This window comes from Argopecten irradians, chromosome 3, assembly GCF_041381155.1.
Source record: "Argopecten irradians isolate NY chromosome 3, Ai_NY, whole genome shotgun sequence".
NCBI classification, from domain to species: Eukaryota; Metazoa; Mollusca; class Bivalvia; order Pectinida; family Pectinidae; genus Argopecten; species Argopecten irradians.
This window is the reverse complement of record NC_091136.1, coordinates 43,245,452-43,269,147: the sequence shown is the minus strand read 5'-3', so window position 1 is coordinate 43,269,147 and position 23,696 is coordinate 43,245,452. Positions and strand designations below refer to the sequence as shown.

At 34.0% G+C, this 23,696-nt stretch overlaps 1 protein-coding gene across 1 annotated transcript; it reads left to right on the top strand.

Annotated features, from left to right (window-relative positions):
• Positions 1-213: 213 nt before the first annotated feature.
• Positions 214-22,137, top strand: LOC138318691 (nuclear valosin-containing protein-like). Its single transcript, XM_069261305.1, has 24 exons — positions 214-457; positions 921-997; positions 1,249-1,298; positions 1,839-1,938; positions 2,293-2,371; positions 6,982-7,383; positions 7,713-7,788; positions 8,208-8,272; positions 8,796-8,930; positions 9,671-9,772; positions 9,992-10,109; positions 10,671-10,812; positions 11,044-11,181; positions 12,008-12,357; positions 12,734-12,813; positions 13,190-13,312; positions 13,798-13,902; positions 14,105-14,167; positions 14,695-14,817; positions 15,055-15,154; positions 16,040-16,146; positions 20,811-20,887; positions 21,699-21,852; positions 22,032-22,137. The coding sequence occupies exons 1-24, from the start codon at positions 389-391 to the stop codon at positions 22,077-22,079; spliced, it is 2,883 nt and encodes a 960-aa protein (XP_069117406.1). The 5' UTR covers positions 214-388; the 3' UTR covers positions 22,080-22,137.
• Positions 22,138-23,696: the final 1,559 nt, after the last annotated feature.

Sequence of the window (23,696 nt, the reverse complement as noted above, 5' to 3'; positions counted from 1 at the left end):
TTTACAAAATTCAGTAGTTTTCAGATGGTTTGAGTACGATTTTGGAAAGAAAAAATAATGTTTAACTTATATACACTAATAAAACAAAATGCACTTCCGGTTTTGAATGTCAGGTTTTCGAAAAACCAGGTCATTTTCATGCTACAAGTGTACATATATATTTTACATATTTGACAATTTTTTTGTCCACACAGTTGGAATTACTTCTTTGTCCCATACATATTTTACATGGAAGAGTCAAATCGGTATAAAATTGCTTTCCGGAAATTTTATCCGCTTTTCGGTAAGCAATTTATACATAATCCGCTACATCCGGAACATGTGGGCCACAGTCGACAGAACTTTTTTGAATGATTTTATGAAGTAGTGCTGGCAATTTATCTCAATTATGTCAAACCAAAAGAAACAGAAGGGACAGTATTTCAGCGATCCGCGGTTGTTATCACGTGTTCGACAGGTACGTTTAATTCATCGGGCTACACTAAAATTATTTATACGTCAGATTCTAGACTTGTGACCCTTCTACGACACAGCTGATCAATGAGAATATGACGTTAAAATTTGCCACCAACACTTACTAGACACATATATATTACCTCTAGTACTGTACATGGTATTCTCGAACCGTTGCAAATAGGTCATGATATATATATTTTTTATTTAATATTAGTCTTATTTGAAATTTTTTTTTTTTACATGTCAAGCTTAGAAGCTCGCATGTTTACAAATTCAAAAGTGCACACAGTGTATGGTAACTTGTAGGCCTAAGTATATGTTTTCAAGCAAATTTAAAAGCAAATTTACATGTTGTTTTGATATATTATGACGACCTGTATGACAGGTAGCATGATGTTATTTGATCAATTGGTTATTTTAAATATATCAAAATTATTTAAAACTTTTTTGTAAATTTGTTTCAGTACGTCAAGTATGCTAATGCCTCAAGAAAGCCCGTTGTTATAAGTGTTATGGCAGATGACCTGCAGAATCAATATGGGTAATAGGCTTAAGACCTTAAATGAGGAGACAGTTGGTTTCATTAAATCTGATCTGATATAAAATGAACACAAATTTAAGATACCTTTTATCACTTAAAATAGTTGTGTATGATATGTTTTGATTACTAAATGGTATTTTTATAGACACAAATTTGTTTTATTAGGAAACTTTCCTTGCTAATTGTTAAACTGATAAAGATACATAACTTATAGTTCTGTCTTATTTTGAATTTTATGTATTTTACTTTAGAGAGTATGGCAGAAAGAAGAAAAATGCTTTTGCAAAGTCAGTGGAAAAAGGTAACAGTATATACTAAAATGTTAGATAAGTTTGTTGTATCTAATTTTTATTACTAATCTATATTACAATGTATCACCAACGTACAGTAACTAGTAATTGGTTGCATATAACAAATGATGTAAAAAAAAAAAAAACAAATTGCAATATATACCACAGAATCTATTGAGTATACATTGTTGTTGATTAGAGTTGACAGGATTTTACCTTCCCTCTATAGTCAACACTTGATATTGATGTTTTTTCTTCACAATAAATCTTATATTTTTATTAAAATTAACTTCATGGGTGAGTGTGTGTATGCATGTTGGGGGAGGAAGGGGGGGTTAGGAGGGAAGGGGAACAAAACTTCCGGGACGGAATCTGCAGAGAATACAAAGTATGGAAAGAGTTAAAAGTTGCATGGTTCAAATTATAATGTCATAGTATACTAGACTATAAACTAGTACTAGTTACTAGTACATTTCATACAAAAATGTCAAAAAGGTATCAATCTATAAACCAAACGTTAGTTTTATTGTTTCTGTTTTTATATTTAACAGCATACAAAGTTGTATTAAGCGAAACAGGCATGGACAACACAAGCCAACTAGAAGATCAGCACATCAGGAAAAGGCAAAAAACAAGTACAAATAATCAAAGGTAATCTTTAATTGCCCAGTGGTGTTGTGATGGAAACTTGGTGTAGGTGTACGTGCTATAATTGATATACATTTTATCTCTGGAACCTTAAATTAGAGTTTCTTTTCCTGATTTTTTTTAAAAATTCATCTGAATCTTTAAATTATATAATATAGTTCATGTGATCCTTAAAATAGTTCAAATATATAAACAAAATTTCTCTAATGTATCCTGAAAAACAGGTGATTTCATATATATGCTCTTAGATGTTAAATAAAATTCATACATATTTTTTTTGTATTTAAGATTATAAAATGCATGGACAGTTAATTTGGGTGAATTGTCTGACAAAGATAAATATCTGAATTTCCACAGTTTGACAGAAGCTGATGGTTGTTCATCAGATTCAGATGGAAGTTTCTCCTCCAATCCTGACAACTATGTGTCATATGAAGTGAGTAAAAGTTTATATTATATTTTGCTCAATATTAATTTAGTAATTTTTTTATAGATGAAAATTATTCTTATAACTGATCAAATTCATATCATTAATTTATGGGAGTGGCATACATGCCATACCTCCCGGCGTGAGACAAAACCTCCCGTATTTTAAAGCCTTTTATTGTTTCCCGGCAGGAGAGTCTAAATTCCCGATTTCTATAAACCCCTCCGTTTTATTTTCGTTGCCACATTTGTGTACATGCTAGGTTAATTTTAGCACGAGAGTTACCACTCCCTGACCCCCTGACCAACACCCAAGTGGCCCTAATTAGCAGCCTTAGGCTATTTCCACCTTGGCTTGTGGTGTCACTTTCACTCACGTCTGTGTATTACGTAAACTGAAGTCAAGCAGCCGATCGGCTGCCTAGAAAACAATCAGCTGGCCTTTCAATAAATTTTATGACTACAGCTAGTGAGCATTACAACAAAACAAATACTGCTTACTAGTGTTTCCCACAGGGAAAAAAAGGGCATGGTGCTGGGTTTTGAAAAGGGCACTTTGACCGCGATAAATAACCATCAGAGGGGCACAAAGGTTATATCGACGACTTCCATTACAAGGGAAAATCTTTAAAACTGTCTGGTTGTTTATTTAATTCTGGTTCAACTTAATTTCATTTAAATGCTTTAAACTCTCTGAGTTGCTAAGTAATATCAGGACATCTATTTAATTATTCTGCGTGAACAAAATGATTTTGGAAATTGTAATCTGCCGATTATATGATCATGACTATAATTGATTCACAAGAAAGATATAAATTTCATTTATATTTATTAAAGAATGGGAAAAATGCAAAATGTATTCCTTTAGTTCAATCCTATTACCTTTATTTTAATATATATCTTTATTGAAATATTAAAAATACTGTATTGATTTAAATAGGATAACATGTTTCATAATAATGAATAATTAATTAAAATAATGTTCTAAATTTACAAGCACTAAATTAAGAAAATACAGATTAATTGTAAGAGTAGTAGTCTATTCAAAATATTTTAATTTAATCTGGTAGAGAAAAAAGTTGACTTCTTTTCAATTTGATTTATTTTAATTACTTTGCTAGTAATAATTTTATTATTATTAATATATCTTTTCTAAAAATAAATTCACATCGAAATTCTAAAAAAATATTATACCGTTTTCATTTTTAAAAACGTGAATATTAGTTGAAATCCTGAAATTCAATACCTCCGGATCTACTTTTACAATACACCCAAAATGGCGGCCATTACGATTGCAAAGCTTGTGACATCCATCAGATATAGATAAGTCTATTAAACATTAAAAAACGTGAGTAAATCATTTACAGTTGTAAGCAGTATTTGTTTTTGTAGTAATGCTCACTAGCAGTAGTCATAATATGAATTTAAGGCAAAGCCTCAGAAGAGCGCAGCTACATGTAAAAGATTATAACATCATAACTCTATATTGTCTATATTTTTCTACGAGATTAACAATAAAATATTTCACCGACATGTAAATACTATCGATAGTTAGAAAGAATTCAAAACAATCCAAATGGAATAGTTCAATATACTTCAATCTTGTTTTTATGGGATGCAGAGAAAATTTGGCAACATGCCATGCTATCAAAAATACGCGCGAATCTGTGCCGTCATCTTTGGCGTCAGGTTTTGTGACGTCACTGCTGACGGTGCCGTGCGCTTGAGAACATACACAGTACATATTGGACAACTACATTTATTGCGTTGTTCTTGTACATGTGTAAATTAAAACTACTTACAGTAATTTTAAAGCGTATACTGATAACACATTTAGTCTAGTACAGAAATTTCAAATCTCGTCGTGCTGATTTAAAACATGGCTGCCTAATGGAGGCGCGAGACTTTTCCCGCGGGACACAATTTCAAAGTCCAAGGGGTACTGGAGTGTATTGGAATCTATATGCTCACACACGTGTTATGGTTAGTAGAGCTTCGCTCTACGCGGCCTTCGGCCGTGCAGAGAGCTGCGCTCTTAAAACTTATTGAAAGGCCAGCTGATTGTTTTCTAGGCTGCCGATCGGCTGCTTGACTTCAGCTTACGTAATACACAGACCTGAAAGTGACACCACAAGTCAAGGTGGAAATAGCCCAAGGCTGAAAAAAGTTGAGACTTCTTTTCAATTTGATTTATTTTAATTACTTTGCTAGTAATAATTTTATTATTATTAATATATCTTTTCTAAAAATAAATTCACATCGAAATTCTAAAAAAATATTATACCGTTTTCATTTTTAAAAACGTGAATATTAGTTGAAATCCTGAAATTCAATACCTCCGGATCTACTTTTACAATACACCCAAAATGGCGGCCATTACGATTGCAAAGCTTGTGACATCCATCAGATATAGATAAGTCTATTAAACATTAAAAAACGTGAGTAAATCATTTACAGTTGTAAGCAGTATTTGTTTTTGTAGTAATGCTCACTAGCAGTAGTCATAATATGAATTTAAGGCAAAGCCTCAGAAGAGCGCAGCTACATGTAAAAGATTATAACATCATAACTCTATATTGTCTATATTTTTCTACGAGATTAACAATAAAATATTTCACCGACATGTAAATACTATCGATAGTTAGAAAGAATTCAAAACAATCCAAATGGAATAGTTCAATATACTTCAATCTTGTTTTTATGGGATGCAGAGAAAATTTGGCAACATGCCATGCTATCAAAAATACGCGCGAATCTGTGCCGTCATCTTTGGCGTCAGGTTTTGTGACGTCACTGCTGACGGTGCCGTGCGCTTGAGAACATACACAGTACATATTGGACAACTACATTTATTGCGTTGTTCTTGTACATGTGTAAATTAAAACTACTTACAGTAATTTTAAAGCGTATACTGATAACACATTTAGTCTAGTACAGAAATTTCAAATCTCGTCGTGCTGATAACGAGAATTAAAACATGGCTGCCTACATGGAGGCGCGAGACTTTTCCCGCGGGACACAATTTCAAAGTCCAAGGGGTACTGGAGTGTATTGGAATCTATATGCTCACACACGTGTTATGGTTAGTAGAGCTTCGCTCTACGCGGCCTTTGGCCGTGCAGAGAGCTGCGCTCTTAAAACTTATTGAAAGGCCAGCTGATTGTTTTCTAGGCTGCCGATCGGCTGCTTGACTTCAGCTTACGTAATACACAGACCTGAAAGTGACACCACAAGTCAAGGTGGAAATAGCCCAAGGCTGCTAATTAGGGCCACTGGGGTGTTGGTCAGGGGGTCAGGGAGTGGTCACACCTCTTTTGTTTACTTAATTATCAAGCCACTGCCTGGTATTTAGGTAGTTTAGTAAAAGTGTACTGGGGACAACCAGGGCAGGGCGTTAGGTTATAGGGGCATGGCGTCAGGTAAAAAGGGCATGGCACGGCGCCATGCTAATCGGGGCTGTGGGAAACACTACTTACAACTGTGAATGATTTACTCACGTTTTTAATGTTAAATAGGCCTATCTGTATTTGATGGATGTCACAAACTTTGCAATCGTAATGGCCGCCATTTTGGGTAATTGTAATAGATGATCCGGATTTTATAGAATTTCCGGATTTCCTAATAACCACGTTTTTAAAAATGGAAAAATTATTATTTTTTTTAGAACTTCTGTGTGAATTTATTTTTAGAAAAAAAAATATATTAATTATAAAAAATTATCAGTAGTAACTGAATTTTAATAGATAAAATTAAAAAGAAATTTACTTTTTTTCTCTCTCAGATTAAATTGCATTTTGAATACTACTGTAACGATTCTGTTTTTTTTTTTAATTTAGTGCTTGTAAGAACTTTATCTAAGTTAATTATCTGTTATTGTGAAAGATTATTAAAAAGCCCAGTCTAATATTTCGAATAATAAAACTGCTCCAGAACTGGGTGTATATAGGGATGTGACTACTTTTGCAAAACCACACATTCCTTTATTTCAGTAAAATTCAATATGAATGCAGAATTTCATCATAAAAAAGCAGATATTTAATTTATTCATACATGTCGCGCGTATACCTCCCTCTTTTGAGACCAAAATCCCTCAAAATGGTTATCAATCTCCCTCACCACCCCTAGAAAAATATGGCATGTATGGAGTGGTGATTTATACCAATTTGGCAAACCAGGATGGTATGTTTGAGTTTTAGTTTTAGGACCCCACATTTTATTCATTTCCTTTCTGATAAACAACTCTTTCATCTACATACTGAAAGAATGGTGCCACACATTATTATATCAATACTAATAGCTAAAGTAAAACTTAAGTAGTTTCTGTGATAATAGAGCACAGGGTCTTGGTATTTTCCCATCAGCATATAGTAAAACTCTAAAGGTAACTTATTTATAATATTCAAACCAAATAAAAAAGTGTTAAGATCCTGTAAAACAGAAACTTAATGTTACGTCTTTACAGTACACAGAATGATTTACATATTATTTGATTTCAAGATATCTATTGTATTGTTGTTCATGAAAATGGGAACTGAGAATTTGACGATTGGTCAAAAATTCAAAAGCACTTTATTATCTGCCATCTTAAACCTTTATGATAAAGTAACATATCTGTTTCAGGATAACAATGGAATGAACAGCATGATGTCAAGCCTTTACCAGAAAAGTCCAAAACCAAGCAAAGATAACTCAAAACCATCCTCACCTTGGTATGATTCCAGTTCACAAACTTCCAAAAAAGATTCTGCTATTTCATTTTGTGACCAAATTGACTTAACTGATTCTCCAAGCTCATTTGTATCTAAAGAAGATGATGGAAGTACAAATAAAAGTGTATTTTTGGAAGATATGGATGCAGATGGTGACAGTGCTACATTTTTCGTGGACAGAGTAGGATCAAAGGGGAATAACTCTACACCAAACAATAAGTCTCAACCTAAAAGTAAAGCTGATGATGATACAAGTACCCTGGGCGATAAGAAAGTGAAAAAGAAATCTATCAAGGAAGGAAATGCTAAAAAGGTCTGTAAAAAATGTAAATGATGACGAATGTAAAAACTAACATATTTTATAATGTAATTAGTAATTGTATGCCCTTTCAATCAGTATCAAGTTTATGGGGCTGAGATTTTCCAACTATTAGATTCATCGGTGTTTAAATTCTGAGAATTCACCATATCCCTTAACATCAGCAAGTTTATCAAAATGTTAGGACTTACCTGAAAAAAATATTGTTAGGATTTACCTGAAAACAAAACAAAATTATTTAAAAAATTAAATGAACAAGTTTTAAATGCAGAAATTTTAAACCAGATTATGTAAGTTTTCTAAAGGTTTCTTTATAAAATCAGGTTATAAAGAAACGGAAGAAGAAGGTTGCTGATGATGAAGATGATGATGACCAGAGTCACATGAAGAAGAAAAAAGGTGAACCATTGGTTCTGTAACATATATATCTATAGTGTATCTATTTCTTATCTGTGCATATTTTGAAACAAGAGTTATCTGCTCTTACAAGTAGTTATTTTATTGTTACATTTTTTAATAATTTATTAAAAAATGATGTTGCACTTGTAGCTTCTACATGACTTCATTATAAATACTGACCCACGTGAGCAGATAACTCTGTAATGAAATGGATAGGATGATGATACAGAATTTCTTTTAATACAGTGATTGGGACAAGAATATTACCTACATAATTTTCGAAAGAATTATTTTTGTAATTTTATATTGCATATTTCCTAATAATACAGTTTCAGTTTCTCTTATAAAATTGATATTTTACAACTTTTAAAATGTACTAATATCTACAATTTATTGACCAATTTGTAATGTTCATTCAGGACCAGAGGTACAAACATCGACTACAACCTTTGCTGACTTTGGGGGAAATGAAGAATGCTTGATGGTAATATATATTTTATCTTCTTTTTCCCATTGATTGTAAGTAAAACACAAATAATTATTGTAAAGAAAGAGTTAATGACAGTGGCATTTCTATAAACTAGCATGTGTATGTCATTGTAGCTAGTGCATGGCTAAGTCTGTGTGATTACTGTGGTTATATTTAAAGGTCAATTGCTGAAAAAATAAGAAGATGAAGGTCAAACAATAAAACAAATGAATGAGTAAGCCATTGACATAAGATATAAAACTAGTCTGTAGATTGAGTACATCTACACACATGACTCAATTCTGTTATAGCAGAATTTTTGTTGTGGTTTACAGACATACAGACAGTTTTAGTCACCAAGTTTACCTCTGCCGGTATTGTCCCTTCATTATGGCAATGAATACTTCAAACAGTAAAATCTCCTCAGTTAATACTTTATCTCCCACAATACTTTATTATACTACCATTATATAGGTGTCTAGCTGTAAACTTGTATGGATTTGGAAATATGTTTCACTTTTCTATGTTTTATTTGTAGGAGGTATGCAAGTTGCTTGTACATATGAAACACCCAGAAGTTTACCAGCAGCTAGGCGTGACACCACCAAGAGGATTCCTCCTTCATGGTCCCCCGGGCTGTGGCAAAACTCTTTTGGCACATGCTATTGCTGGGGTATGTATCTATGGTTGAACAAAAGTCTGTTGTGCATTGTTAAAACTTGAAAGTTATCATGCCTGAAAGAATAAATGAATAAAAAAAGTATTGCATGGCAATGTAGTGCATCATTACAGTTTATAAAAGTATGGAAATGCTTTCAGTTACTTTTGGGATGTGCAAAAGTTTGTGCCACAAATTAAAAAAGTATCAATGTGAATTAGTCTGAAGCCATGGAAGAATTCTCTCCCTTTAATTCTTCATGACCTTGAGCACAGAATTGCATTTATACAAGTTACAATATGTTTTATCAAGAAATCTTCAAAAGTCAGTTCTGCAGTTAAGATGATTGCATGAGTAAAATACCCATTGAAAATCTGTCGATTAACCTTAAAAATATATGAGCGTGTAAAATTACCCTTACAAATATTTGTTTTACTCAACCCAACTAATATCAGCGCTTACATCCAAAAAGTAAAATCAGATGAATTCCAGTCATATTTTAAGAGTCTGCATCATCTGTGCTCTTGTTTCAGAAAGATATTTGCACAATTGCTAGTTTATCATCGATTACTTAATACTATAACCATATAACTCTTAGTTTTGGGTTCGCACTGAAGTCAAGAGTTGTACCCCTCTCCTTCAAAAGTGCATGTACAATTACCCACCCCTCCAAAAATTATCTGGAGTACTGAATTACAGTGTTTAAACCTTTCAAAGAATACTGTGGTTTACATGGTTTTATTTCCCTTATCCAGGAGTTGGGTTTACCATTCATCAAGATAGCAGCCACAGAGGTGGTGTCAGGTGTGTCTGGGGAGTCCGAGGAGAAGATCAGAGACTTGTTTGACAAAGCTGCGGTGAGTCTTCATTAAAACATGGCTTAAAATATGAATTTCATGTGAATTTTTGCAATACTTATATATCTTATACAGTTCATCAATGTTTGAATAAATTTCTTAATCAAATAGAATTGTCCCTAAGATTAAGATTTTTATCAAACTCTTTATGCATGACAGATAAATCATTATCACAGTATAGCATTTAAACATGAAGTTTCTACCAAATTCTTTTTGCAGACATCTGCACCATGTGTTGTGTTTATCGATGAGATTGATGCCATTTCGCCTAAACGAGAGACTGCCTCTAAGGACATGGAGCGTCGTATTGTAGCTCAGCTTCTCACTTGTATGGATGGTAGGTTTAAAGAACTTCTAGTTACAAACCTGTACTCTGTACTCATGAGACTATTCTCAGGCCTTACCCTAAAATCTCTTTGTCAATCCAAACCTTTCTTCTTACTGAGATCAAGAAATACTTAAAAGCACTAATGATTGATGTATTCTATTTATTGGATATGAAGAAAACCATTATTGGGTATAACAGCTTTTAGCAAAAACTTTTAACACAAACTCTTTAAATGGTCCTTGTTCTCTTATTTGTAAAAAATTAGGGCCATGGTGGCTGAATGGTTAAGATGTCCTAACATTCTATGGGTTGCTAGTTTAAATCCCATGTAGGTGATCAGCTGCCAGGTACTGACCACTGGTCAATAGCTTTGCTCAGTACTCCAGCTTTCCTTTTCCAATAACCTGACACGTGCTGTTAATATAGCGTTAAACTGATCAAACCAAGCCAAATCTCAATTATAAATGAATTCTTTTAAATGGAATTACAAGGATATTTTCGAGAATCCTTCCAAAATGATGAATCTGTATTATTATTAATATATTTTTGTGTTCTGATGATCTTCTTCAGACCTCTGCAGTAAAACCAGTTCTCATGTCCTGGTGATTGGAGCGACTAACAGACCTGACTCTATAGACCCTGCTCTCCGAAGGGCTGGCCGATTCGACAGGGAGATTTGTCTTGGTATACCAGACGAAAAAGCTAGAAAACGGTAGGTACTATTTGATTATGATGGCCAAATGCATGAAGAATTATGTATAGAACCAAATTCTGAATTTTATTAATAAATGTGATTTCAAATGTTTAAATGTTCTATGTTGTAGTTTCTTATAACAAATTACCTTTATTTTGATACCATTGTGCTATTAAGCATTTATTCTTTTGAAGCATAAGTGAATATCTTTATGACATATTATTAATTTTGATATTAAAACAATAACAGAATACTGCTAGTGCTGTGTAGAGAATTGAAGCTGGCAGAGAACTTTGACTTTGATTTCCTGGCCAAAAACACCCCAGGTTATGTAGGTGCAGATATCATGTCTCTTGCGAGGGAGGCATCAATGACCGCCGTGAACAGGTAGGTGAGAAAGAGAATATCACACTTGTGGTCTACTAACCACAGGTATGAGGAATTTGATAATAGACTTGTAATGTCTTGTGGTTCATTCATTGAATATGTAAGATGCAGTCCATCTTGCTTGTAATCTACTAACTTCATAGTGATAATTTTCCTTTCATACTAGTTCATACATTCTTCCTCTTTTCACTGATTTGTCACCTGAAGTAAAAAGATGCCATGAATTAAGGAGGTGTAACTGTGGTTTACATTTTTGATGATATCATTAATATCGATTTGGAGTCAATAGACCCAAGATCACGGCTGCTATATATCTTGTTGTTTTCTATTGAACGTGGAAGAAAAATAATCATTACCTGCCTTAAAGGTGTGATAGTGAAGTTGCGATCCTGGGTGAATTCATGAATGTCCATCCCAAGGGTTGGGTGTTTATGAATAACCACTTCTTTTCTAGATTTCCTTCACTGATATTGTATTGGTGTCTTCAGCCTTTTATAAACAGGTGACAAATTGTATTATCTTGGTTTCAAACTGTTGCTTCATAATTTCATAATGTATTATGATTTGTTAAAAGATTTGTAATTGTCATTAGCTACATTTAAGCATTGGCAATACAATATGTGCATTTACATTACAATAGTTAGCTGTATCAGTAATTTTAAAATAAGTAACAATCCATAGTGATTTAGCTGTAATGTGTGTTGGCATCTTGTGTGAAGACTTTCTTTGTCTTTGAGTCGAAGGTTTTGCTTCACAATGAAATAGTTTTATCTGTTGATGTCTTCTCATGTTTTATATTAGTTTCTTTTTTCTCTTATCTTTATAGAGTATTCCAGGATTTGCAATCCAAGAATGCAATAACCAGCACACTGAGTCATATCGCACTCAGTAGTACTACAAATAGTGACATATTATGTAAGGAAGGTCAAACGGACAACCTTTCAGAGAGACCGACAGACGTATCCATGGAGACACAAAGTCAACTTTCGAAGGAGGGACAAACAGAACCAGAACTCCCACAAGAGGTATCCAATGAATTATCTATGGAGGGACAAACAGAAGTCTATAAGGACAATCAAATTGATGTATCCATGGAAATATGCACAACAAAATCAGTAAATAAGGAAACAGTTCAAAGAAACTTGAAGAAAGATGTAAAAGCTGAATTAGACACAGGTAAGAGTATTGCATCATCATACCTAGAACACATACTAGATGATTAATATTATCTTTTCCACACCTTTTAACCATAAACATACTTATTTTAGAGCAATAAATATTGAGGCAAAGTCAATTTTAGCCATTTTTAGGATGTCATAGTTAAAAAAATGTAGAAAATGCAATAAGAGATAATCTTTAAGCATAATCACATTTGCAGAAAATTGCTGTTGCAAAAAAGTTCTAAGATATGATAACAGGTATAATATGTATATTTATTGTATTAGACCTACATATCACACCCGTGACATGTGTTAATTCTGTTAATTCCAGAATCACCATCTTCACCAGAGTTAATATTCAATGTTTATAACCCAGATTTCTGATGTTGTAGTATTGACCTGGCTGAAGGAACAACCTCCACTGAGTCAGGAACAGATGGAGAACCTCTACATTACTATGGAAGACTTTATGGTATCGTTTTATCTCCTTGTGATTCTATTATATATTATTGCTTAAACATAATGAGGAAAGTTGCAGACATATCCGTCTATAATAGTGCTTATTAAGATTTTGTATGGATAGCAAAATGTTTTATGGAACTGTTGTTCTGTTAAATATGATGTTAAAACATGATATGTGTATTTTCATGTCTTTTTTGTGACCAATTCAAGCAGTACTGTCCAAAAATCTAAATTATATAATTATATTATTCATTTCTAGAATGTAAAATAGAAATTAAGATACATGTGACTAGTTGTATTGCAGTTTCATGGTTGTTTTAAGTTGCCTTGTTTGGCGTTGTAACTACCTGGTATTATTAAATTTGGATATATTGTTTTGTAAATAGGAGGCTCTGAAGCATGTGCAGCCATCAGCCAAGAGAGAAGGCTTTGCTACTATACCTGATGTGACTTGGGACAATATTGGAGCCCTACACAGTGTGAGAGAGGATTTACAACTGGCCATTCTGGTAGGTTAGATATGATACACTTTAGGATTACTCTTTTTGTATGCAGCTATCTGCCCTTGTCCCCAGGTATCATTGTCTAAAATCAATTTCCTCACTGAAGAGCTGATATCCTTCCTAAGTTCCTATATTAAAGACATATAATGAAATCTGAACAGCATTGTAATGCTGTAAACGGTGAAATATAAAATATGTTTGACATTGGTATTGTAGTACTCTGTTTTTTATTGAAATTTTAAGAACTTATTTAATGTGACTTTACATTATTTGTCAATTAATATATATATTTTGAATTAATATAGGTTTATAATGTTCAATTCAAATAGAATGAAGCATGTAATGATAGATATTTGTGGTACATGAACCTGAGATTGTAGAGTAAATGTAAAGAAAATCACTTGACTGTCATATGCACCATTGGTTCAAAACTCAAAATTTTAATACAGACATCTAACTTAAACAAATATTGATGTCTGTTTGTATTTCAGGCACCTGTTAAACATTCGGAAGCCTTCAGTGAACTCGGACTAGACAGAGCACAGGGGATCCTGCTGGCGGGACCTCCTGGCTGTGGCAAAACACTTTTGGCCAAGGTAGACTTTCACTGAAGCACAGTGTCAAATTTAGCTTACAAAAAACCTGTTGCAATTCATTAATAATTCAAACAAATGTTTGTTACTTTTTTGGTTGTTTTTTTTTTTATGAATACAAACACGATAAATACATGTTATATAAATTGTAATAGAATGTACGAAAAATATGTATCATTCTTTATATGTATGGTTCTTTTTTCAGGCTGTAGCGAATGAATCTGGTATTAACTTTATCTCTGTCAAGGGCCCAGAGCTTCTGAATATGGTAGGTTTCATTCATTGTATCAATGTGTTTTTAAAAAACATCTTAAAACAATGTGTTAAGCTGGCATCAATCATGCTTAATTATTCAGACTCTGAGTATACAAGTATATAAGTGTGTAGTATATGTCAACCCAAGGAAGAAATTGTTACCTCTCATATAACATTTTTCTGGCTTGTACAATACATTCAATAAATGTCTACAGAATGGGACTAATTCATGTACCACATGATACCTGATAACATTTGTGCGCGACTAGTATCTCCAGTGGTGATGGAATAACTCTTTGTAATATTTCCAATGCAGTGATGTTAGCGCAGCAGGATATCATCTTTTGACGTCATTCCATCACCAATAGAAACAATATTCTCACACAAACGTTATCGTGAATAACAAGGTACATGAATTAGTCCCATTGGGATGATAATATAACAAAAAATAATTTGCACAAGATCTGTTGTCTAAGCTTCCAAATATACACAATCTTTAACCTTTGCTTACTCCCACTGAGAATACTATTTATGCTACAGTACGTGGGAGAGAGTGAGCGGGCTGTCCGACAGGTGTTCCAGCGGGCTAGAAACTCCTCGCCGTGTGTCATCTTCTTTGATGAACTTGATGCCCTTTGTCCTCGCAGAACGGATAGTGGGGAGGTAATTGTTACTTACTATTTGAATGTGTTTCTGCGTGGGTACTGTATTGATGAAGGTATGGTTTTTGCCATCCTTATTACTAGTATTCGAGAATGCATTTTCATATTTGGTAAACTCCTTACACATTAGCCTTTCACACAGATATCAAGACTTTATTTGTCTGAGAGACTTGAAGGTATACACATTTTGATATCTTTAGTAACATTTATTGACCAGTTATACATACTTGTTCTACAGGGTGGCTCAAGTGTGAGAGTTGTAAACCAACTGTTGACGGAGATGGATGGTCTGGAGGAAAGGAAGCAAGTGTTTATTATGGGAGCTACAAACAGGCCAGGTATATTAGATATTTTTGTATTTTTCATTTTCAGGGCCCAATTTTAATAAAATTCCATGACTTTAAAGAATTCTCCATAGGAAAGCATTATAGAGGGTAAGGAAAACATGTTAAAGGGACTATTCGGTCTAAGAGAACATTAGAATTTGTACATATATGGGAAAACCCCAGTTCTAATGGAGATTAGACCAATCGGTTTTACTGTGATATGCTAGAAAAGACCATGGTAGTAAAATGCGTGTGAAATATTCAAACTCGCTCGCTGTCCGCCATTACACATTGTGGTCGAACATCTTGTATGCCGAACCCTGTCCCTTGCTCGTAGGGTAATGCAAATTTTGCCTAGAACTGCTCATATTGCTCTGACATTAGTGTGTTCACCTTATATGGTGAATTGTCTTGCCTAAAAAAATCATTTTAACACCTCCTCAGTTGTTATGTAGTTCATTTGTTTAACGAGCGTGACTTTCGCTCTGGTTTGGGTACAGCATAAATATTGTAGCCTGAGTGAATTGTCCCTTTAAGTTAAGGAACTTAATGCTTCCCTATGGAGAACTTTAGGTTAAGAAATGTTAATGAAACGTGGCCCAGGTCTAGGAGATGTTTTCAATGATACAAGTTGTATTATTTTCAATGGTGTTACAAGATAAGGAGTAATAGATGTTTACATGATATACAGGAAGGCAGCCGGTTCAGTTTAATTTTCAAATGTTCTTCTCTCGCGATCATGACAGGATGGTAAATATGAAAGAAAAGTTTTATGCTTCAAAATGAATAGTATGGTGGATGTAAATTACTAAATTTGACACTGACAAATAAGCAAATTGGTCTATGTTGTCATAAATGTGTCCAAACAATTATTTCAAGAAAATCATCACATTTCAGATATAATAGATCCGGCTGTCTTGCGTCCGGGTAGACTGGACAAGACTATTTATGTGGGATTGCCCAATTCAACTGACCGGCTAGACATCCTGATGACCATTACAAAGGTAGGACTTGTAACTTTTATCTTAGGGCTGTTCCAGCAAAACATATATGACACCCAGGGAAGGCACTTTAAACAAGAGGCCCATGGGCCTTAACGGTCATCTGACTATTAGCACAACACAATGTAGTCGGTTAAAGATTTAAACATATTTGACCTCTATGACCTTGAATGAAGATCAAGGTCATTCATTTGAACAAACTTGGTAGCCCTTCATCCCAGCATGTCATAGGCCCAATATCAGGTCTCTAGGCCTCCTAGTTATTCTCAAGAAGTCGATTAAAGATTTTAACCTTTTTGACCTCTGTGATCTTGAATGTAGGTCAAGGTCATTCATTTGAACAAACTTGGAATCCCTTCATCCCAGCGTGCTGCACGCCCAATATGAGTATCCCGGGCCTTTTGGTTCAAGAGAAGAAGTAATTTAAAGATTTAAGCCAATCTGACCCCTGTGACCTTGAATGAAGTTCAAGGTCATTCATTTTATCAAACTTGGTAGCCCTTCATCCAAGCATGCTGCAAGCCAAATATGAATATCCTGGGCCTTTTTGTTCTTGAGAAGAAGTTGTTTAATGATTTCAGCCTTTTTTTCCGATTGACCTTGAATGAAGATCAAGGTCATTCATTTGAACAAACTTGATAGCCCTTCATCCCAGCATGCTGCAGGCCCAATATCAGGTCTCTAGGCCTCTTAGTTATTCACAAGAAGTTGTTTGACGGATTTTTAGCCTATTTGACCCCTGTGACCTTGAATGAAGGTCAAGGTCATTTATGTAAACAAACTTGGTAGTCTTGGTAGTCCTTCATCCCAGCATGCTACAGGCCAAATATCAGTACCCTGGGCCTTCTGGGTCTTAAGAAGAAGTTGTTTAAAGATTTTAGCCTTTTTGACCCTTGTGACCTTGAATGAAGGTCAAGGTCATTCATTTGAACAAACTTGGTAGCCCTTTGTCCCAGCATGCTACAGGCCAAATATCAGTACCCTGGGCCTTTCGGTTATTGAAAAGAAGTCGTTTGAATGAAAAGTTTACGCACGGCGCATGACGACGGACAGTGCATGATGACAATAGGTCATCCTGACCCTTCGGGTCAGATGACCTTAAAATAGTATGTGTCGTGGTGGGTTCAAAATAAAATCACTTCTGTGCAAGGTTGGCATTTCAATAAAATCACTTCTATTTGTAACCTTTTGAAATAAAATGCAAAATTTGTGTTTTAAAATGCTGTCAGTCACCCTGACTGCAAAAATAACTTGAGAAAAATGTTAATTTCTGACAATATTAATGCGTCGTTCATCTTCAATAAAAAACAATTATTTTATTTTCTGGGTGTTTTGATATAATAATGACAGAACATTTATCTAAAACAATGGGAAACAATGGATTAGTTTTGGCAAAATACTGTTGTCATCAACAGATCTTTATTTAAATTCACTGGAGAAGTGTAATAAGTCGCGGAAAAAGTGGCAGTTCACAAGCGTAAGTGCGAATGTCAAGATGTCTCTTGCATTACGCTTGTGCAACACTTCGGTATCTTTAGTAGATTTTCACTGGTTCTAGGAAGATTGTACCTTTATACAAATTTAATAATAGATGCACCACATCAAACAATAGTTCACTTCACCATATACAGTACAATTTTGTCCTAGGACTCTTCAGTGATGCTAGAAATCAAAAGATGTCAATCCAAAAAGATGTCAGAGCAATGTAAAACATAAATTCGCTTCTATGCCATGGTCTCGTTCACAAAAAAAAAAGATATGTGGGAGGGTCAGCAAAATTGAAAATCGCTTCTATCGGTGGGTCTCCGAATTTCAAAATGCCTTCCCCCCCCTACCATATATGTTTTGCTGGAACAGCCCTTAGAAATATGATATGAATTCTAAAGTAAATCTCATCTCCCAGTGAACAATACTTTATCAGTCAGAAGATACCTTGAAATTTATATTTTGTCTTGGTTTTCATATAAGTTTTACTAGCATCCTTTACATATAAGCCAAAGTAGACAGGTTTCTGGATTATACAGGTTTAAATTACTTTGAAATTAAGAAGGTAAAAGCCATACAATAACACTAGGATACACAGTCCTACAGATCAGGCAAGGACTGGTTTTGACAAGTTATGATAATGTATTTAAAGGGACATGAACCTTAAAAAAGTTGTTCAGTATGCTTAGATATGGTTTTCAGATGTTTATGGAATATTTTATTACAATGATTGGTCATCAAAAAGAACTGGAAAGGTGGGGAATACCTACCCCAAAAATGATCAAAATAGACAAAACGAAAGCTGGTCGAAAGAGAAGTCATAATGAACAATAAACTTGCTGACATGACAAGGAATATTTGTTATCCACATTTTAATATTATTTTCTAATTTATGATGGTTGACATATGAAGTATAGGCCATATTTGTTAATATTCATTATAAAACAATTTGTATGATTATGGTAAGTCAATTTCATTCAACGGGGCACTGCAAAGGGAGGTTCTTGACTTATTGCACATACGAGGGATGTTCCGAAATTAATGTTACTTGTGCAATATCTCGTGGAAATTGTGCTAAATGGGCTTAAAACTACCTCGTGGCGATAGCGTGATATCTGAAGCGTGATATAGGTAAATATCTCGCTCACAATTATACACTGACCTTGGTGCTGTGTACATTGTTTTGTAGCGCACTCGTTACACTCTATACAAATATGGTTGGCAAGAGAGTTGAAAACGTAATTGAAATTAGGGCCTATATCAAAGGTAGGTCTCTACTTGGCTTAAAGCCGGTGGATATTCATCGTGAGGTGTGTGATATATATGGGAAGGGTCAAATGTCATATATGACTATTTGTAGATGGGTTGCTCGATTTAAGTCAGGACACCAGCAGCTTAAGGATGCTGCCCACACAGGTTGCCCTGCAACAACAACAACAAAGCATAACATAGAACTAATTCGGCAAATCCTTGAAAAAGATGCAAGGTACACTGTCTGGCAGTTAGCTAAAATGACAGGCTTGTCTTTAGCACGTATTAATTGCATTTTAAAGAAACATCTTAAGCTGGGCAAGATCAATGCCAGGTGGATACCCCATTTACTAACTGACAACCAAAAGAGGTCCCGGGTTGACAAGGCCAAATCCTTATTGAAGAAATACCCAAAATACAGCAAAAAGGCTTTTGATAATTTGGTCACAGGTGATGAAACATGGGTGTATTTTTTCAAACCCAAAAGAAAATGCTCTAATCGAATCTGGGCAAACAAAAACGCCAGGCGCCCTAGCATTGCTAAAAGAATACGCACCATGAGGAAGGTTTTGTATGTCATATTCTTTGATAACAAGGGTCCAATCATCCAAATCCCTGTTCCAAAAGGCAAAACTGTCACAGCGAGACGTTGTACTTCGAAAACTTAAGAAAGTCTACAAATGCCGCCGCCCACAGACAGGTTTGAAGTACCTCAGGCTCTTACATGATAATGCGCCAGTACACAAGGCGGGCATTGTAACAGAGTTTTTGAAGGCAGAAAAGGTCACTGTCCTCCCCCACCCTGCATATTCACCAGACTTGGCCCCCTGTGACTTTTTCTTGTTCCCCAAACTAAAATTTCACCTGTCTGGAACAAAATATAAATCAAGAAATGCCCTTGGCTCTGCCATTTACCAGTATCTTATGAGTATATATATTCAAAAGTAAAATGCCATTTACCAGTATCTTATGAGTATATCTATTCAAAAGTACGAAAACTGTTTCCAAAAGTGGATCGATCGGTTGAAACGATGCATAAATGCAGAGGGGGAGTACTTTGAGGGACAGGGCAAAGTGAAATGATCAGAATTACTTCTATCAAAGAGAAATCACCAAAGTAACAATAATTTTGGAACTCCCCTCGTATATACATCACACAAGTATAAGTGGAAAGTTGCCACCGTCTCTTGCATTTTCAGTGATCCATTCATATTTACCTTCTTTCCCCATCTCGCATGTTACTGACTTTTGTCGTACTCCGTTTTCTATCGGAATTCGTTTGTGTTTGCTTCATCCACTTTTTTGACCCACCAATTTGTTTACATTCATTTAATTTGTGCAGTGCAATGTGGGAGGTCACTAAAGTTCAACACTACTATTTTTATCAAACTCAGTCTACAAAATTCGACAGGGCCGGTTAAAAATACACGAATACGGAATTTCTAATAACTGACCTGATATATATTACTTCGTAAGGTATCCGACATGTCTTAGATATATATTATACTCAAATTTACATGGTTTATTAAGGTTCATGTCCCTTTCAGACATTGTCTTTTTACACCCCAGCTGTGAATTAGGGGCTTATCAATGTTTGTCCTGTTCTGCCCTTTACATCACATCTTGTTCTGTTTTGGATTTCATATAGACATTTATATCTACAGACAATTATGTTTTCTTTTATACAATCTCTTTTAAAAAGCTATGTCTGTGCCTTAAAGTCAAGCATGAAATGAATTAAGAATATTAACTGCTTAAAGCGATAAATCAAAGAGAAACATACTTTTCTTTTGTTGTTCACAAACCCTTATTTCAGCAATTGCTACTATTACCTCTTGAAATCAAGTATAAAAACCTATTTTTTGCAATACAAGCAGCCGACCATTGTGGTTTAGATATGAATTACTGATTAACCATTGTATTGGATACAGAAGGGAACGAAGCCTAAGCTGGAGGAGGACGTTAATTTGGAGGAGGTGGCTAATGATACGAGGTGTCAGCGTTACACGTATGTATTGTACCCTTCCATTTCTAGTCTTCTGTGGCTCATTATAATGATATTAATTAGTTCATGGTCACAAATTCAAATATTATTGTTCATGATGAAACCCTGTAATGGAAAAAAACAACAACAAAGCCTTCTTCTGTAACTCATTAACTAATTCTGTGATATGAATTATTTCATAGTCACACATTCAGATATTGATATGAATTATTTCATAGTCACACATTCAGATATTGATAAGAATTATTTCATAGTCACACATTCAGATATTGATATGAATTATTTCATAGTCACACATTCAGATATTGATATGAATTATTTCATAGTCACACATTCAGATATTGATATGAATTATTTCATAGTCACACATTCAGATATTGATATGAATTATTTCATAGTCACACATTCAGATATTGCATTTGACGATGAAAATCTGTCATGGAAATATTGATGTTTGGGAATTTTATTGGATTGTAAATAGGTTACCATATATGTCTTGCTTGCTGATTGAAATCAACTGATTTATATGTTAAGTGTTGGTTGACAGCTTGAAGCACACCTGTTAAAAAGCTTATTCCTGAAGCACAACTTTTAAAAAGCTTATTTCAGGACTATATATACTATACTTGTTACAACAAACTAAACAGTCTAATTTTGTCTTACTTGCCGACTAGCATTTCCTGGTTGCATTATGTACCCAGTAGCCTGAGATAATGGTACATATTCCCTACTAATATTCCCTACTAAGACATATATTTCTCTTTACTATTGTCTTATTATTGTCATACAATCATGGTCTTACTATTGTACACAGAGGAGCAGATTTGGCAGCTTTGGTGAGGGAGGCATCAGTTTGTGCATTAAAGACAATCATCAGTTGTACAGGAGACAAAAAGCCCTCCCTCATTGTCACTAAGAAACACTTTGAATTGGCCTTTACAAGAGTTCAACCGTCTGTATCAACAAAGGTAGAGTTGTTTGTCAAAGTTTGGATAAAAATGAATACAAATTTCTGAAAGATCTTTAAATCTTATCAACACAGACAATGGAATATTTTTAATAATAAATTCATAAATATTACTTCTGACGAAATAATATTTATGGAGTAGTTATGAATGATTTCAATTTGTTTTTCTATCTTTTACAGGACCAGGCAAAATATGAAAAACTCAAGGAATCTTTATCATCAGGATGACAGAATTTATCTTGTTTAATCTTAGGAAGGAAAACAAATAAATTTATAATAATTTAAAGTTAGTTTGTTTCTTATCTGTCAACTAGATTTGGAGGCATTTTGCACCTAGGATGCATTATCATGTTAACTGGTCTTCAACAAACCTTTTATATATAGAAGAATAAATTACATGTATATATCTCCTCTGATTAACATAAATTGTATTCTGCATAAAAAGGCATTCATTAAAATTTTAAGTAATTGGAGCAGGTTTTAGAGCAGGCTTTTTAACTTACAAGTATGACTTATGATATATTTGCTTATGTTACATCATAGTTCTTATGTAAGTGATGTCGCTTACTTAAAGGGACAATTCACTCACGCTAATTATTTTACATAACCAAGAAGCAAAATATGGCATAAATGTATTGTTCTACATTTCTTATGAAACATATAGCATAAGATATTGACAAATTCCACGTCATTGTTTAGTATTTTAATTGATAAAAACGTAATTACAAATCGTTGATCAATACGATTAGCAGGCACTATATGTACGCTATACCAATATCCGAGCCAAAGTCACGCACGTTAAACAAATGAACTACAACCACTGTGGAGGTGATATAATGATTTTTTAGGCAAGACAATTCACCTAATAAGGTAAACACACTTCTGTCAGAGCGATTTGAGCTGTTCTAGACAAAAGTAGCATTACTCTAGGAGCAAGGGACTGGGTTCGGCATACAAGATATTCGACCACAATGTGTAATGGCGGACTGATCTGATTTCCATTAGAACTGGGGGTTTTCCGATATATATACAAATTTTAATTTCTTGTAGAATGAATTGTCCCTTCAAATCCTGTAAAAAGATTTTCTTTTGCTTGTGATTTATTTTTGTAAAGGACTAGGTATGGTAAGGGTCTTTTGTGGCCCCCAAATCTGCTATTTTTCAAAGTCTGTTATTTTAAGATGTTAATCTTGCATTTCAAATATTAACTTCATACACGACGTATTTGATAGTGCTATTAGGTAATATAGCAGTTCTAATTGCTATGACAACCATTTTTATTATACATAAATTATGCAAAATGTGAAAATTCATTAAAATTGACCTTTTTTATGCAGTTTTTCATCTAGTTAACAGAGAGCGCATTCTAGAACAAACTTTATATTTCTCAAAATGATGTATTCTTCGTGTCTGCTAATTTCCATTAAAATATAAACTTTGTTTTAGGTTTTGCTCTATTGCTTTTAAAAGAAAAGCTGTCAAAAAATATGCCAAAATTGACCAAATTCTCAAATTTGCATAATTTATGCAAAGTTACCATGGTTATATAGCAAAAACATACTTTCTGTCAACAAAAATATCATTAAGTATTTTCAGGGGTGTATTCAATATTTCAAACGCAGCCACTTAATTTCTAAATGCTTAATTTGAAATTTATTAGATTTAGGGGCCAAAAAGAACCATTACCATATCTAATCCGTTTATGATCAAGGTAAATTCCTGAATGTTCATCCCTGCGAAATAATATCTTAGACCATTCTTGAACAATTAAATTCAAAGATACCTCAATTCAATTTTAAATCTGCAAAACTTAAACTCTACGAAAATGTTTTGAAATGGAAATCG

What these genes read in the sequence shown, in the direction of transcription:
- LOC138318691 (XM_069261305.1), top strand. Translation starts at nt 389, where the DNA reads ATGTCAAACCAAAAGAAACAGAAGGGACAGTATTTCAGCGATCCGCGG. An exon ending in TGCAAAGTCAGTGGAAAAAG is followed by an intron (nt 1,299 to 1,838) that starts GTAACAGTATAT and finishes TATATTTAACAG; the next exon opens with CATACAAAGTTGTATTAAGC. An exon ending in GCCCAGAGCTTCTGAATATG is followed by an intron (nt 14,168 to 14,694) that starts GTAGGTTTCATT and finishes TTTATGCTACAG; the next exon opens with TACGTGGGAGAGAGTGAGCG.